The sequence below is a fragment of the Hyperolius riggenbachi genome, chromosome 8 (assembly GCF_040937935.1).
Source record: "Hyperolius riggenbachi isolate aHypRig1 chromosome 8, aHypRig1.pri, whole genome shotgun sequence".
In the NCBI taxonomy this organism is placed as follows: Eukaryota; Metazoa; Chordata; class Amphibia; order Anura; family Hyperoliidae; genus Hyperolius; species Hyperolius riggenbachi.
In genome coordinates this window covers 258,453,311-258,468,483 of record NC_090653.1, presented here as the reverse complement: position 1 = coordinate 258,468,483, position 15,173 = coordinate 258,453,311, and the positions used below count along the sequence as shown (strand labels likewise).

The window sequence follows — 15,173 nt, the reverse complement described above, 5'->3', positions numbered from 1 at the left end:
TTCAAAAACTATAAGGCCGATTTGAAAACATTTTTTTTCCTCTTGTAGCCACTGGGGGCCCCTACAAGCTCTGGGGCCCTGGGGCAGCTGCCTCCTTTGCCTTAATGGTAGCGCCGGCCCTGTTGGTGAGACCTTCCATCCCACGTATCAGTTTTGTTGCTCGCCTCTGCACCTGCTTTAAAACTGCAATGTGCCTCCCATATTCCAGATGCAGCCTTACTAGAGAGGTAAACTGTTACTAGAGAGGGAAATGTATCATACTAGCATCCCAGGTTTTTATTTCCCTTTTTAATGCATCACAAAATGTGATTTGATTGATTTAACTGTAGAGCTTCGGGGGCCACCAGTAATGGCTCAACGGGCTACATTTGGCCCCCGGGCCGGACTTTTTACATGCCTTCTGGCCCCCACCGTTGCCGCATGTTGTTCCCCCAGAACATATCCGACAAGAGCTTGTAGGCAATGTTCTCATCACTGCTCTTCTTGCAGTGTACAAGCGCGATCGTTCTGCACCTGCACAAGTATAGCCGTGCCTAATCAGTAAAGGTGGCCACACACGATACAATAAAATGATCCGATTTTACGGCAATTCAATAAAAACAGATCTCCTGAAAAAATCAAAACCTTTTTTTCTTTCATTCGACTGAAAAATCCGATCGGATTTCCCGTTTTCTTCGATTTTTATCGATCCGGAATGCCAGATATTTTTCTTCAATCTTTCTAAAGATTGTATGGTGTGTGTTTGTCAATTTATTAATATACACACCCCAGCAATTTTGTCAGTTTCCAATTATTTTTATCATAATTGGGGAAAAATTGAACAAAGGTGTGTGATACATTGGTCATGTTTTTGAAATGTTACAATCAGTTTGAAAAATTGATTTCAATTCTTAATTTGAAGAGATATTTAAAAAATGGTATGGTGTGTGGCCACCTTAAGACAGAGCCTGCTTATGGCAGGGCCATACTTGTGCGCGTGCAGCACGGCTACGCTTGTGTATAGCAGGGTGCGCAGACGCGATTTCAAGAAGCACCAGGGTTTGGAGAAGGATACAAGAAGTCTCTGGAGCTGGGATAGGGAACCTATGGTTCGGGAGCCAGATGTGGCTCTTTTGATGGCTACATCTGGCTCACAGACAAATCAGTAGGGGTTGATTCACTAAGCTACACTGCTCAAGCAGCACCGCTTAGTGTGGCAGCGCAAGTAACCTTTTCAAAGTAGGTACACTACTGCTGTAGCATGCACCACTAACTTACTCACACTACCACAAAACTAACGGCCGCTCCAATTGTCCCACCCTGGACTGTGACTTTGTAGGACGAGATCCCCGCACTTTGATTGGCGCAATAGGCTGCCTTTCTCTTGACAGCTTTATTGGCCAAAGTGCAGGGATCTCGTCCTAAAAAGTAAATCAACCCCCAAGGCAGTTAACCAATTGTACAAGCTGTTAGGCCTAGTGCACACCAGAGTGGTTCGGTCGCATTTTCAGATCCAATTGCGGATGTGGAAACGCTAGGGTAATGTATTTCAATGAGGTGGTGCACACCAGAGCGGGAGGCGTTTTGCAGAAACGCATACTCCCGTTCTGAAGCATTTTTTGGATTGCGGAGGCGTTTCTGCCTCCAATGTAAAGTATAGGAAAAACGCAAACCGCTCTGAAAAACGGCAGATCAGAGCGGTTTTGCAGGTGTTTTTGTTACAGAAGCTGTTCAGTAACAGCTTTACTGTAACAATATATGAAATCTACTACACCAAAAACGCTTCCCAAAACCGCAAAAATGCTAGCTGAAACGCTACAGAAAAATAACAACAAGCGTTTCAAAATCTGCTAGCATTTTGCGGATCTGCTAGCGGGTTTTGGTGTGCACCAGGCCTTAGTCAGTATTTCTCCTGTCTGGTTCTCGGGGAAATTGCTGATGTTGCTGAAACACAAGAGAAGCTGAAGACGTGTCTGACACTTCCGCTGCCCGGCAGATCAACTGTATACACATCACCATGGCAACAGGGACAGCCCTCTGCTGCGCATGCGCACTGTCACAGTTTGAAACATATTGTATGGCTCTCACAGAAGTACATTTTAAAATATGGGGCGTTTACGGCTCTCTCAGCCAAAAAGGTTCCTGACCCCTGCTCTGCAGGATCCAGAGGTTTCCATCTTCCGAGGTGATCAATATATCAGCTCAAAAAAGTAGCTCCTTGGACATCATGTACTGAGCACTTTTTTTTTTTTATTATTATTAAGCCCATATACAGAGCTTTTGCCCCTCTCCCAATATTCTTAAATGTATTCTCTTCACAGGTTTGCATTGCTAAGTGTAACAGCGCCCCCTCTCTGGATGCTGTGATAGTACAAGACCTGACCCCTGGGGACGGTCCGGTGACTGACATCGGAGACCTGCTGGAAGTTGCCTACACAGGCTGGCTGTATCAGAACCTTGGAATTGGCCAGGTACGTGGCCTTGTCCTATAGACCAGCAATTGCTTTACATTCTCTTAGGCCTGGTTCACATTAGCGTTCGCTGTCCGGATTCGCCTGATCGGATCCGGACCATATACTGTACAAACGGAACGTACGTTCCGCATAGCAATGCAAAGTCTATGCGGACGTTCACATGCGTCCGTTCTGTACAGAACGGAGCCGGATCAGATCCGGACTCCGGACACTTTTCCAACATGCTCTATTTTTCGGGTCCGGATCATCCGGCCCACGCACCTGGACCGGAGCCTGACTGCACCATCCGGAAATAGAAACCAATAGGAAACGGAAAGCACAGAACACACTGGCCATAAAAAACTGACGTTCTACCCCACTTCCTATGCGTTTTCTAGCGGCCATTTTGGATGGGGACACATGGGCCCAGAATTTCTGGAGTGGAGCAGCAGTGACAAGTGCTGGATCTGTTTGGCAGATTAGTCTGACATGGAGGTGAGGCCCTAAACAGTGGAGGACCAGATTCTACAGGTGCACCTTCTGCTGACCTCCCAGACCCCAACATTTTAAAATAGTTTTTTATCTCTTTTACCAAACTGATCCGGATTGCAGCCTGATGCCTACCTGATGCAACCGGATCGGGTCCGGTCCGTTTGGCACAGAAACGCAAGTGTGAACGGGGCCTTAAAGGGAGAAAATGTACTTAATGTAAATTTTAAAGTAGCCAGTTACTTACCTTGGACTTATTCCAGCCCCGAGGTCCTACCGGTCCCTCATCGTCATTCCTTGCTGTTTTTTTTTTTTCAACTGTATGCTTCCAAACGTTGCATGTACGGTTCACGTGCCTCCTCCATGCACTGTGCATGCGCAGTAAATAAAAATTGGTGATGTGCATGCACAGCTGGAGCACAGTCGAAGAAGCACGAGACAAGGTCTGCGCATGCGCAGTAACCGGCGACTGGCTGAAAAGCCCAGCTTTCGGAGGGTGATGGTGGGACAACGGAGCAGTGTGGAATGGTGGAGAAGGGCCCACAAGGACTTCAGAGGGGTGGAAGAGTCCCCAGGTAAGTAACTGGCACATTATTTCACTTAAAGGGGAACTTCAGCCTAAACAAACATACTGTCATTTAGTTACATTAGTTATGTTAATTAAAATAGATCAGTAATATAATCTTTTACCCACCCTGTTTTAAAAGAACAGGCAAATGTTTGTGATTTCATGGGGGCAGCCATCTTTTTGGATGAAAGGAGGTGACAGGGAGCGTGAGACACAGTTCCAACTGTCCTGTGTCCTGATCAACCCTCCCATCAGTGCACGCTAGGCTTCAAATCTCAAATTCAAAAAAATAAAAATAAATAAATAAACAAATTTGCACCAAAACAGCAGGAGAACATCAGAAATCCTATCATGCTTTGCACAGCATCAGAGGTTCACTTTAACATTACCTTTAACTTTCCTGACGGTAACCCCGAACGTAGTTTGGGGTAAGCCGCGCAGGATGATTTCTCAGGCCCTGTTGGGCCGATTTGCATAATTTTCTTTTTTTTTGCTACACGCAGCTAGCACTTTGCTAGCTGCGTGTGCATACCGATCGCCGCCGCTCCGCGCCGATTCGCTGCTACCCGCTGCGCCGCCCCCCCCCCCCCCCCCCCTCAGACCCATTGCGCAGCCTGTCCTATCAGCGCCAGGCAGCGCTGAGGGTGGATCGGGACTCCCAATGACGTTGGTGACGTCATCCTGCCCGTCACCATGGCTTTGAACGGGATTTCCTGATCGCAGATCGCCGGAGGCGATCGAAGCGGGTGGGGGGATGCCGCTGCACAGCAGCTATCGTGTAGCTTTCATGTAGCCGCTTTGGCAGTGGAATGGGCAGAGTTCAAGAGTCTAATGCTGGGAATACACGGCTCGATTTTGAGCCTTTATGATGGCTCGATTGATAATTTCCAACATGTCCGATCTCTGGCCCGATCGTTTCGACACTCTATTCCACATTGAACACAATAGAAAAAGATAAGAAAAACGAGCGGAAGAAAAGAGAATCGCCTGCAGAGTCAAGCGCCAAAATCGAGCCGTGTATGCCCAGCATGACTGTCGTGGGGAAAAAGTGTTCATCCGCCTAGTGGTCTTAGTAGGGATGGACCGGAACCTCTGGCCTAATTTGAGTCGTCTGAAAAAAACTGTGACCTGGGTGAGAGAGGTCGCCCACAATTTTCATTGCTCTATTACTAAATCTGGTGTTGTAGATTTATGAGGGATTGCAGAGTGCAGGGGGACCTTAGGGGGGTTTGGGATAGCAACAGAGGCTGGGCTATATAGGCAGATCCAGCCTCTGTATGCAGATAACATTCTTTAAACACACCTCGGGTTCTCTTTAATATGAATCTTTTTAACATCATCTGTTTTGTTGTTTTCAGATGTTTGACTCCAACGTGCAGAAGGACAAACAGCTACGGTTGAAACTTGGATCTGGAAAAGTTATCAAGGCAATGGCTCTTTTCTAAGATTGTGTTTGATGACAATACAGGTTCTCTTTTTCATCCTAAAATTTTGTCTCGAGAGTGACGTCTTTTCAGGTTAATTTAGGAGGAGGAGGAGTGGAGCTGATCAATCAAAATATGTGCAAAGAAAACAAAAGTGCATCAAATGCCCAGATTAACTCAAAGGAATGCAGTGTTCTTCCCAGCACACTTTTCAGATTTTTCCGGTCCTGAATAACAGAATTTTTATTTATTTTTTAAAAATGAACTTGCCCAAAAGGGAGGTTCGTAATGGTGTGTGCCGTTAAGGGGTGAACTGCAATACTTACCTACGGGGTGCTGCTCCTCTGGTCCTCAGCCTTCTCGGCACGCCACAATGCCTGCTGGGAGATGTAATCCATGGATGCAAGTACATCTCTGTACTCTCATCCATCGTAAGTACCCCAAATCACACTGCTTATTTATGATGTTTGTGATAACCTACGCAGTGTTCTCTCCAGGCTCTTTTAGCCGGGTGCTAGTTTTGGTGACCACCCGGCTGCCATCGGCTCACCTCCTATACTGTAAGCAGAGTTGCTTACAGAAGAACAGGACCTGCATTCTCCCATCTCGCACTACCCGGCTACTATTTCATGACACCCGGCTGGAAAAAAATTCTGGGGAGAAGACTGCTTACTGCATGCACCCTTTTTTTTCTTCTTTTTTTTTTTTTGTTTTTTTTTTTTTTTTAAATCCACCCTGTAAAACTACAGATTTTATTATTTTATTATTTCTTGTAATAAAACCATTCAATTACCCTGTAGGAAAAAAATAGTACCTTTTGGCTTCTACCCTCCTCCTGTCAACAAGCTAGACTTGGAGCACTGGATGGTGCTGTAGAACATAATTGGCTCAAAGTAAAGACCTCCCCCTTGGATAATTAAATGTCCCCCAGAGCAAAACCTTAGTTTATACGTGGATCAGTTGTGGGGATCGAGGGAAAGGGAGCCCGACTTTTTCCTTCCTCCCCCATAGAGCAATCCCTGGTGGTTTAGTGGCCCTCCTCCCCACATTCTCCAGAGTTGTGGCAGCGGAGGTGGTTTATGCACAATCTAATTTTCCCCATACAGTGTACAGTTGCCCGAGAACAATTTAACCTGATCCAGGGCCAGGCGACGCTACACTGGCGCTCTCTGTGGGACATTTATCAAGAGTGTCTGAGACAAAATATTGGTAGGTTTTTAGAAATCTGTGCAGAACTGTCTCAGACATAATAAGAAATAACTACATAGTGCAGTTTCCATCTAAAACTGTTGTAATATAGTTAGGAAGGTTTCTCAGACAGTGCAGTGTGTGAGGGAAATTGCTGTTGCTGAGGTAACCAATACATCTGCTGTATTGATACCAGCAGCTCTGAGTGAGGAATGCAGTGGGGGGAGGAGCCCTTCACAAATCATGGCTAGCCTGCACTGCTGCACCACCTGTAGACCTGATATTCATTCTCACTATACATTGTGCGCATTTCGGCAGCGCGTATAGTGTGCGACACGCAAGAACGGTAGAAGGGCATAGACTGCCCATCTACCTTTCCCATCATATGCCCTGCGCAACAGTGCAACGTGCTATCGCACTGCTGAATGCATTTTTTGGGTATCGCAGCGCTGACCCATTCACTTTAGCACATATTAGCGTGCGATCGTACGCGTTCCGATTGCACGGATATCTCCGCTAAATGTGAATGAGGCCTAAGCACTTCTTAATCTGGGACAGTTTAGGGATGGATTTGCACTTTTCTTAACTGTAGTCTGTTTATATTCTGGGATATACGGGTAAGTTGTGGAAACCTTTTCTATGTATTTTATGAGCTAATATCTAAAACGGATTAGCTTGAACTGACCCTGAGATGGGGCCATAGGAATAAAATGTACATACCTGGGGCTTTCACCAGCCCTCTCCAGCCTGATCGCTCCGAAGCCGTCCTCTTCTGTCTTCCCGTTCGCCTGCAATTGCGGCCTGGATAGCCCTCCGGTCCAGGGCCAACTGCGCATGCACAGCCACATGCACGCTCCCATACAATAGTACTGCGCAGGCGCAGAACACTCCTGGCGACGAGAGCAAGACACAGGAGCGCATCTGACCAGACTGCGCATGCGCTGACTGATCCTCAATTTTTAGGGCCAGTAGCGGGCGAATGAGCAGTCAGAGGAGGACGGCGTGGGAGCCATCAGGCTGGAGGGGGCTAGAGGAAACCAAGGTATGTATGTTGTATTCCTGTGGTCCCATCTCATGTACGCTTCAAAGGGAACCTTAACTGAGAGGAATATGGATGTTTCCTCTTAAACAATACCAGTTGCCTGGCAGTCCTGCTGTTCTCTTTGGCTGCAATAGTGGCTGAATCGCACACCTGAAACAAGCATGCAGCCATACACTGATAGATTTTCAGCAGATTCGACCATTAGATAGATTTCTGTCAGATGCCTGTCAAGTTGCATCTGACAGGAATCTATCTGATTTGCCCCACACACTAGGAACATAGAAACCTATTGAAAATAGATCTAAATGCATTATTGGACCAGTCAATCTAATGCAACTCTATGGGCCATATGCCACTCTATGCCAGCAGCAGATCGACCTAGATTTTCCATCCAGTCAGAGCAAATTGATCGGCTGATTAAATAGAATCGATTTCTGATTGATGGCTGAAATCGACCAGTGTTGCATTTGCAAAATCGCTCTAAAAATGCTGTGAGTGATTTTGCAGTTAAAAACAAACCATTTCGGAGTGAAAGTGATTTTGGACCTTAGCTTTCTTCTATTAGATCGCTCCGAAAATGCTGCAGGAATTGCACAGGGCCTGCGATGGCGACTTCGGCAAATCGCTCTGTAGACTCTGCGCTATAAACTTTCATTAGCCTAGTGCTTTTAGAATCACCGGCGATCCCAAAGTGTGGCTAAAAGCTCCGTAGTGGGCTGTAGCCCTTATATGACAATGCACTACATCTTGCTTTGTTGCGTTAATTACTTCTTGAACTTATTCCTTCTCTCTCTCCTCTGATTGGCCAGGGCTGGGAAGAGGGCATGCTGGGAATGAAGAAAGGTGGGAAGAGGCTGCTGGTCATTCCTCCATCTTTTGCTTACGGTTCTCAGGGGCTGTCGGGCCGGATCCCCCCCAATGCCACCCTGATCTTCGAGATTGAAGTGAAGAGAGTGAGTAGTCCTGCGTAATTCAGTCAATCACTTATTACCCATGATGGGCGTGTGGCAAAATGGAGTGAGCAAGTCTTCCTGCTGTCATGTTGGTCCTCGGATGCTGTTACATATTTTTATTACCTTCCACTACCCACTGTCGCTTTGCAGCAATTCAGAATTGTAAACCGCAGAAGCCTCAGAAAGGTCATGTGATCAAAGAGAACGTTGGGACATCTGGGTGCAAACGGAGGGAATATAAAATGTGTTTAAAGAGGAACTGTCGTGAAAATCTTAACACTTAACGGAGCACTACAGCGAAAAACTGTAAAATTTAAAATATGTATAAACATATAGAAATAAGTAAATTTTTCCCAGAGTAAAATGAGCCATAGATTACTTTTCTCCTATGTTGCTGTCACAGTAGGTAGTAGAAATCTGACAGAAGTGACATGTTTTGGACTAGTCCATCTCTTTATAGGGGATTCTCAGGGATATATTTATTTTCAAAAGCACTTAGGCCTAGTGCACACCGGAGCGTTTCCGCTGCGGTTTGCGATCTGCTTGCGGGTGCGGATCCGCTAGGGTAATGTATTTCAATGGGGTGGTGCACACCAGAGCGGGAGGCGTTTTGCAGAAACACATACTCCCGGGCTGCTGCAGATTTTGGATTGCGGATGCGTTTCTGCCTCAATGTTAAGTATAGGAAAAACGCAAACCGCTCTGAAAAACGGCACTTCAGAGCGGTTTTCCAGGTGTTTTTGTTACAGTAGCTGTTCAGTAACAGCTTTACTGTAACAATACATGAAATCTTCTACACCAAAAACGCTTCAGAAAACCGCAAAACGCTAGCTGAAACGCTACAGAAAAAGAATAAAAAGCGTTTCGAAATCTGCTAGCATTTTGCGGATCTGCTAGCGTTTTTTGGTGTGCACCAGGCCTTAGTGAATAGCAGTTGCTCTGTCCAACTGCCAAAAAACTGTGCAGCGAGCAGGGAAGCTGGCCAGCATCATTGTTTAAATCCTTTTTTCAGGAATATCTTTATAAAGAATAAAAGCCTTGCTGAGAATCCCCTATGAAACCTGTCACCTCTGTCAGATTTCTACTACCTACTGTAAGTTACAGCAACATAGAAGAAAAGTCATTTATGGCTCATTTTACTCTGGGAAAAAAAGTACTTCTTATTTGTCTGTTTGCACATATTTTAAATTTTACAGTCAAATGAGCCATAAATTACTTTTCTCCTATGTTGCTGTTACCCACAGATTATGGACTAACCTATCTTCTCATATGGGGTTCTCAGGGTTTTCTTTATTTTTAAAAGCACTTAGTAAATGGCAGTTGCTCCGTCCAACTGCCAAAATAGTGGCAGGGAGGCTGGCCAGCATCTTTGTATAAATGTTTTTCAGTGAATGTCTTTATAAAGAATAAATGCCATGCTGAGAATCCCCCATGGAGAGATGGACTAACCCAAAATATGTCTGTAATGTCAGATTTCTATTACCTACTGTGAATGACAGCAACATAGGAGAAAAGTAATTTATGGCTCATTTTACTCTGGAAGAGATGTACTTCTTATTTGTATGTGTTTTTAAATTTTAAGATTTTCGCGACAGTTCCTCTTTAAATAAAATCTTAAATGGGGAGGAAAAAAATGTAAATGAACTTACCTGGGGCTGCTCCCAGTCCCCTGTATTGCTTCAGGTCCATCACTGTCCTCCCGACCTGCTGCGTCCTGTCGCTGTCACTGCAAGCGCTGTCCTGGTTGTGCACGTCTCCTTGTATAACTTCAAATTGGGCATGTGCAGAACACTCCCGACTGCAGGCACGTGTTACTGGAGGCATGTGGCCTGGCCTATACATTGCACATAGCTTGCGACCGGGCAAGATGTGGACCAGGAGGACAGCGGATGGGCCTGATAGACTGCAGGGGACTGGAAGAAGAGCCAAGTAAGTAAATCTCAACTTTAGCTCACGTAAGGCCTCTTGCAAACTAAATGCGATTCCAATTTTATTTTTTTTTTTTTCCCTGTGCTCCTAACCCTGTGTTGGGTGGGCGAGGCTGAAATATGCAGAGTCCACCTTCAAAACTGAACTCCTTAAAGAGAATCTGTATTGTTAAAATCGCACAAAAGTAAACATACCAGTGCGTTAGGGGACATCTCCTATTACCCTCTGTCACAATTTCGCCGCTCCCCGACACATTAAAAGTGGTTAAAAACAGTTTTAAAAAGTTTGTTTATAAACAAACAAAATGGCCACCAAAACAGGAAGTAGGTTGATGTACAGTATGTCCACACATAGAAAATACATCCATACACAAGCAGGCTGTATACAGCCTTACTTCTGAATCTCAAGAGATCATTTGTGTGTTTCTTTCCCCCTTCTGCTCTCATGCACTGAAGTTTCAGGCTGCTCTTTTCTTCCTGCAAACAGCTTTGCCCTTGTCTGAATTTCCTCAGTATGTAAAAGCCCAGCCAGCTCAGAGGACACTTTATCCAGCTTGTAAAAGATACGAGAGCAGAGAGAAGCTGCACTAATCTAAATATCACACAGGCAGTGTGCAGAGAGGGGCCTGAAAGTGGGAGTTCATAGCAGAACCACAACACTGAAGAACTTGGCAGCCTTCCAGACACTGGCCGACAAGTCTGACAGGGGAAAGATACATTGATTTATTACAGAGACTGTGATAGCAGAAAGTGTTGCAGTAAGCCAGAACACATTAGAATAGCTTTTGAAACTTGTAGGATGATAAAAAACAGGATGCAATTTTTGTTACGGAGTCTCTTTAAAGAGAACCCGAGGTGGGTTTGAAGAATATTATCTGCATACAGAGGCTGGATCTGCCTATACAGCCCAGCCTCTGTTGCTATCCCAAACCCCCCTAAGGTCCCCCTGCACTCTGCAATCCCCCATAAATCACAGCCATTCTGCTTGTCAGAGCTGGCTGTGTTTATCTCTATAGTGTCAGTCTGCTGCTCTCCCCGCCTCCTGCAGAACTCCAGTCCCCGCCTGCATCCCTTCCCTCCCTGCTGATTGGAGGGAAGGGATGCGGGCAGAGACCGGAGCTATGCAGGAGGCAGGGGAGCAGCTGAGACTGACACTACAGATGTAAACACAGCCTCACAGCACGGCTGTGATTTATAAGGGATTGCAGAGTGCAGAGAGACCTTAGTGGGGTTTCGGATAGCAACAGAGGCTGGGCTGTATAGGCAGATCCAGCCTCTGTATGCAGATAACATTCTTTAAACACACCTCGGGTTCTCTTTAAGGTGTCATAAAATTTGACATTCAGTTAAACGCTTACGATTTTTTTTTTTTTGTTGTTGCAAGCTGTAAATTATAACAAGTTTTTTTTTTCTTTTTTTTTTTTATAATTTTCATCATGCACTGCAATCAAATGTCTGCCTCACCTATTTAAGTCGGGAAATACCGTTAATTACTTTGTTGATGGACAGTTGAAAGAACAAAACTGCTATCTTTAAAGATAGTAGAATGGTTGGGAGCTGCCTGTGAGAAACTGCTTATTATAATTCACATTGCAGGCGGTGTAATAACACTTTCCGAAAGCCCATTCCAACTATTTTAAGATCAGCCTTTTCAGCAATCTTTATAAGCAACGGAAAACATGATTTTTGAAGGTACATACCAATAACTGATATAAGAAGAGGGGCACTCTTAATTTCTCTTATGGTGTGTAACTCTCTCTCTGATGCGGATATAAGGGGGAGGGCACTTTTATTTAACTGTTTCACACGTCGTGCAGTTTCCCTTTAAATCCAGCTGGAGAGGATGACTGATAAAAACTTTTGCTCTCTAATCTGGAAAAACAAGTTTGCTTGTTAAAACAGAAGGTATTTGTGATTATTCAGGTTGGAGTGAGCAAATGTCTCCCACAATGCACCACTGCTGGATATGCAAGTCACTCATTGTTGTCACTGTAAGGTAAACACACCTTCAGATCTGCTGGAATGCAGTGATGTGTCAGCTTGTTAATTGCACAGAGCCACAATAACCCAACATGCATACAGACTGTTTTGGATTGGTTGATTCTCATCAGTGTATGGCATGGATTAATGTGGCTCTATGGAGTAGGGCTTGAAGCACACAGAGTTACAGAGCACCCAGCAAGGTCATGGTGAACCAGAACTCCTAAAGGGGCCCACCCATACACTTATACTATTTCCTGCCGATATACAGCAGATTCGATCACTGTGATCGAATCTGCTGTGAAATCGTTGCGCAAACGCTGACCAAACGATTGATTTCCATCCAAAATCGATCGTTCCTGTCGCTCTGTCCACGTGGAAGATTTCGATCGCCGGCTGGTCGAGAGTGCGTCGATAGCGACGTTCGAATGTCCGAAGACCGACGCTAGCGGTAATACATTACCTGTTCCGCCGGCGCGTGTCCTCGCTGTCCCTGCTGTCTCTTCTCCGCGCTGGGCTCCAGGGCTCCGGCTGGCTTCACTTACTATCCGGGGAAGTTTAATTAAACAGTAGAGCGCCCTCTACTGTATAAACTTTCCCCGACAGGAAGTAAAGTGAAGCTGGAGCCCAGCCACGTAAAAGAGGGAGCGGAGACCGGGGGACTCGCGTCGGCCGGATCAGGTAATGTATGCAGGGGGGCGGCAGCGGCAATTCCACAGATTGTGAATCAGTTTCATAGTGAAATCAATTCAAAATCTGTTTGCAGTGTAGGCAGCCAATAGATCCCTCTTTGATCAGATTTGATCACAGAGGGATCTATCTGCTGGTCGATCTGGTGGCAATTGACCAGTGTATGGAGTGTGTAAGGGGCTGCAAAGGATCATAAAGCCCTCTTACTAAAATGTTAGAAAAAACAAAAGTTGGCCTTCTTAAAACAGAAGGTATTTACGATTATTCAGGGTGGAGTGAGCATATGGCTCCCACAATGCATCACTGCTGGATATGCAAATCCTCTCTTGATAGCTTAACACACCCTCAGATTTGCTGGAATGCAATGATGTCAGCTTGATAATTGTACAGAGCCACAATAATCCAACATGCATACAGATCTGGAGAGTTTTCTGACCAGCAATGTCTACAGACCATAACTGTCCTCATTTCAGATGAAGCAGAAGGATATTGGCGTGGACCGGCAGAGCATTGGTTCCCGTGACTCCCCCGTGTCCATCACAGACAGTATTCCCACAGAGTCCCTCCCTCAAGCACCAACCTCCGTGCCGCCCAAGCCCGGGTAAGTTCCTAGTCCTGTGTTTATGCAGGTCTGGTGTTACGTGATTGGATGAGCTACGCCTAGTATATACAGTATTTCTGTGAGTTATTCTGTAATTGTGTTGGTCATATATTATACTGATTTTTCTTACCTGCTTGTACCTCTTCACTAGAGAGCCAGCTGTTCGAGCCAAGTCCAACTCCATCAGTGAGCAACTGGCTGTGAGTAATATGTGTTCTATATCAGGGGTGTCAAACTCCTATACACAGTGGGCCGAAACAGAACACTGGGACCAAGTTGAGGGCCAACCTCCATGTCTAGTGGTCCCCCCTCCCTTCCTATACAGCTCCCTGGTGTCTAATTGCCCCCTCCTTCCCTATACAGTTCCCTGGTGTCTAGTAGTCACTTTCATCCCCTATACAGTTTCCTGGTGTCTAGTGGTCACTTTCATCCTCTATATAGTTCCCTGGTGTCTAGTGGTCCTCCCTCCCCTATACAGTTCCCTGGTGTCTAGTGGTCCTCCCTCCCCTATACAGTTCCCTGGTGTCTAGTGGTCACTTTCCTCCCCTATACAGTTCCCTGGTGTCTAGTGGTCACTTTCATCCCCTATACAGTTCCCTGGTGTCTAGTGGTCACTTTCATCCCCTATATAGTTCCCTGTTGTCTAGTAGTCACTTTCCTCCCCTATACAGTTCCCTGGTGTCTAGTGGTCACTTTCATCCCCTATATAGTTCCCTGTTGTCTAGTAGTCACTTTCCTCCCCTATACAGTTCCCTGGTGTCTAGTGGTCACTTTCATCCCCTATACAGTTCCCTGGTGTCTAGTGGTCACTTTCATCCCCTATATAGTTCCCTGGTGTCTAGTAGTCACTTTCCTCCCCTATACAGTTCCCTGGTGTCTAGTGGTCACTTTCATCCCCTATACAGTTCCCTGGTGTCTAGTGGTCACTTTCCTCCCCTATACAGTTCCCTGGTGTCTAGTGGTCCTCCCTCCCCTATACAGTTCCCTGGTGTCTAGTGGTCCTCCCTCCCCTATACAGTTCCCTGGTGTCTAGTGGTCACTTTCCTCCCCTATATAGTTCCCTGGTGTCTAGTGGTCACTTTGATCCCCTATATAGTTCCCTGGTGTCTAGTAGTCACTTTCATCCCCTATATAGTTCCCTGGTGTCTAGTGGTCACTTTCCTCCCCAATACAGTTCCCTGGTGTCTAGTAGTCACTTTCATCCCCTATATAGTTCCCTGGTGTCTAGTGGTCACTTTCCTCCCCAATACAGTTCCCTGGTGTCTAGTGGTCACTTTCATCCCCTATATAGTTCCCTGGTGTCTAGTGGTCACTTTCCTCCCCTATACAGTTCCCTGGTGTCTATTGGATCCCCTATATAGTTGTCTGGTGCCCCCTCTCCCTTCTCCGCGTAGCTTCATAGTTTTAGCTCCTAGTACTAGTGGGCCAAATATAATGCAGAGTGGGGAAACCACTTGCAGGCCAGAGTCTAACATGTATGCTGTATATATTCTTCTATCTTCAGTGCTTGGCTGAATGCAGTATAGTAGCTGAGTGTCAGGTCCCATTTCCTCAGACCACTAGACAGCTGCTTTTGCATGAGACTGTGCTCTCTATAAATGAGAATACATGTGATCTGCCATAAGGTGCCCATGAACGGTACAACTTAACAAGCAAGACAATCATTTTATTTAAAGGAAACCTGAAGTGAGATAGACATGTGTATGTACAGTGCCAGGTACACAAATAACTATGCTGTTTCTTTTCTCCTTTCTTTGCCTGAAAGAGTTAAACTTCAGCTATGCAAATCTCTCCAGTCAGGACCCAGTCGGATTAGACAGTCCCTCACTGATAAGGAATGACAGCCATACAACACTTTCCTGGTAGAGAATGGCTTCT

The 15,173-nt window shown here is 45.7% G+C and overlaps 1 protein-coding gene across 1 annotated transcript in view; it reads left to right on the top strand.

Annotated features, from left to right (window-relative positions):
- The window catches only part of FKBP15 (FKBP prolyl isomerase family member 15), a 104,710-nt gene that overhangs the window by 27,301 nt on the left and 62,236 nt on the right, over positions 1-15,173 (top strand). The window contains exons 7-11 of the mRNA XM_068247990.1: positions 2,301-2,450; positions 4,848-4,916; positions 7,953-8,096; positions 13,168-13,295; positions 13,447-13,495. Coding sequence (XP_068104091.1) covers positions 2,301-2,450; positions 4,848-4,916; positions 7,953-8,096; positions 13,168-13,295; positions 13,447-13,495 — 540 coding nt within the window. The remainder of the gene's footprint in view (positions 1-2,300; positions 2,451-4,847; positions 4,917-7,952; positions 8,097-13,167; positions 13,296-13,446; positions 13,496-15,173) is intronic.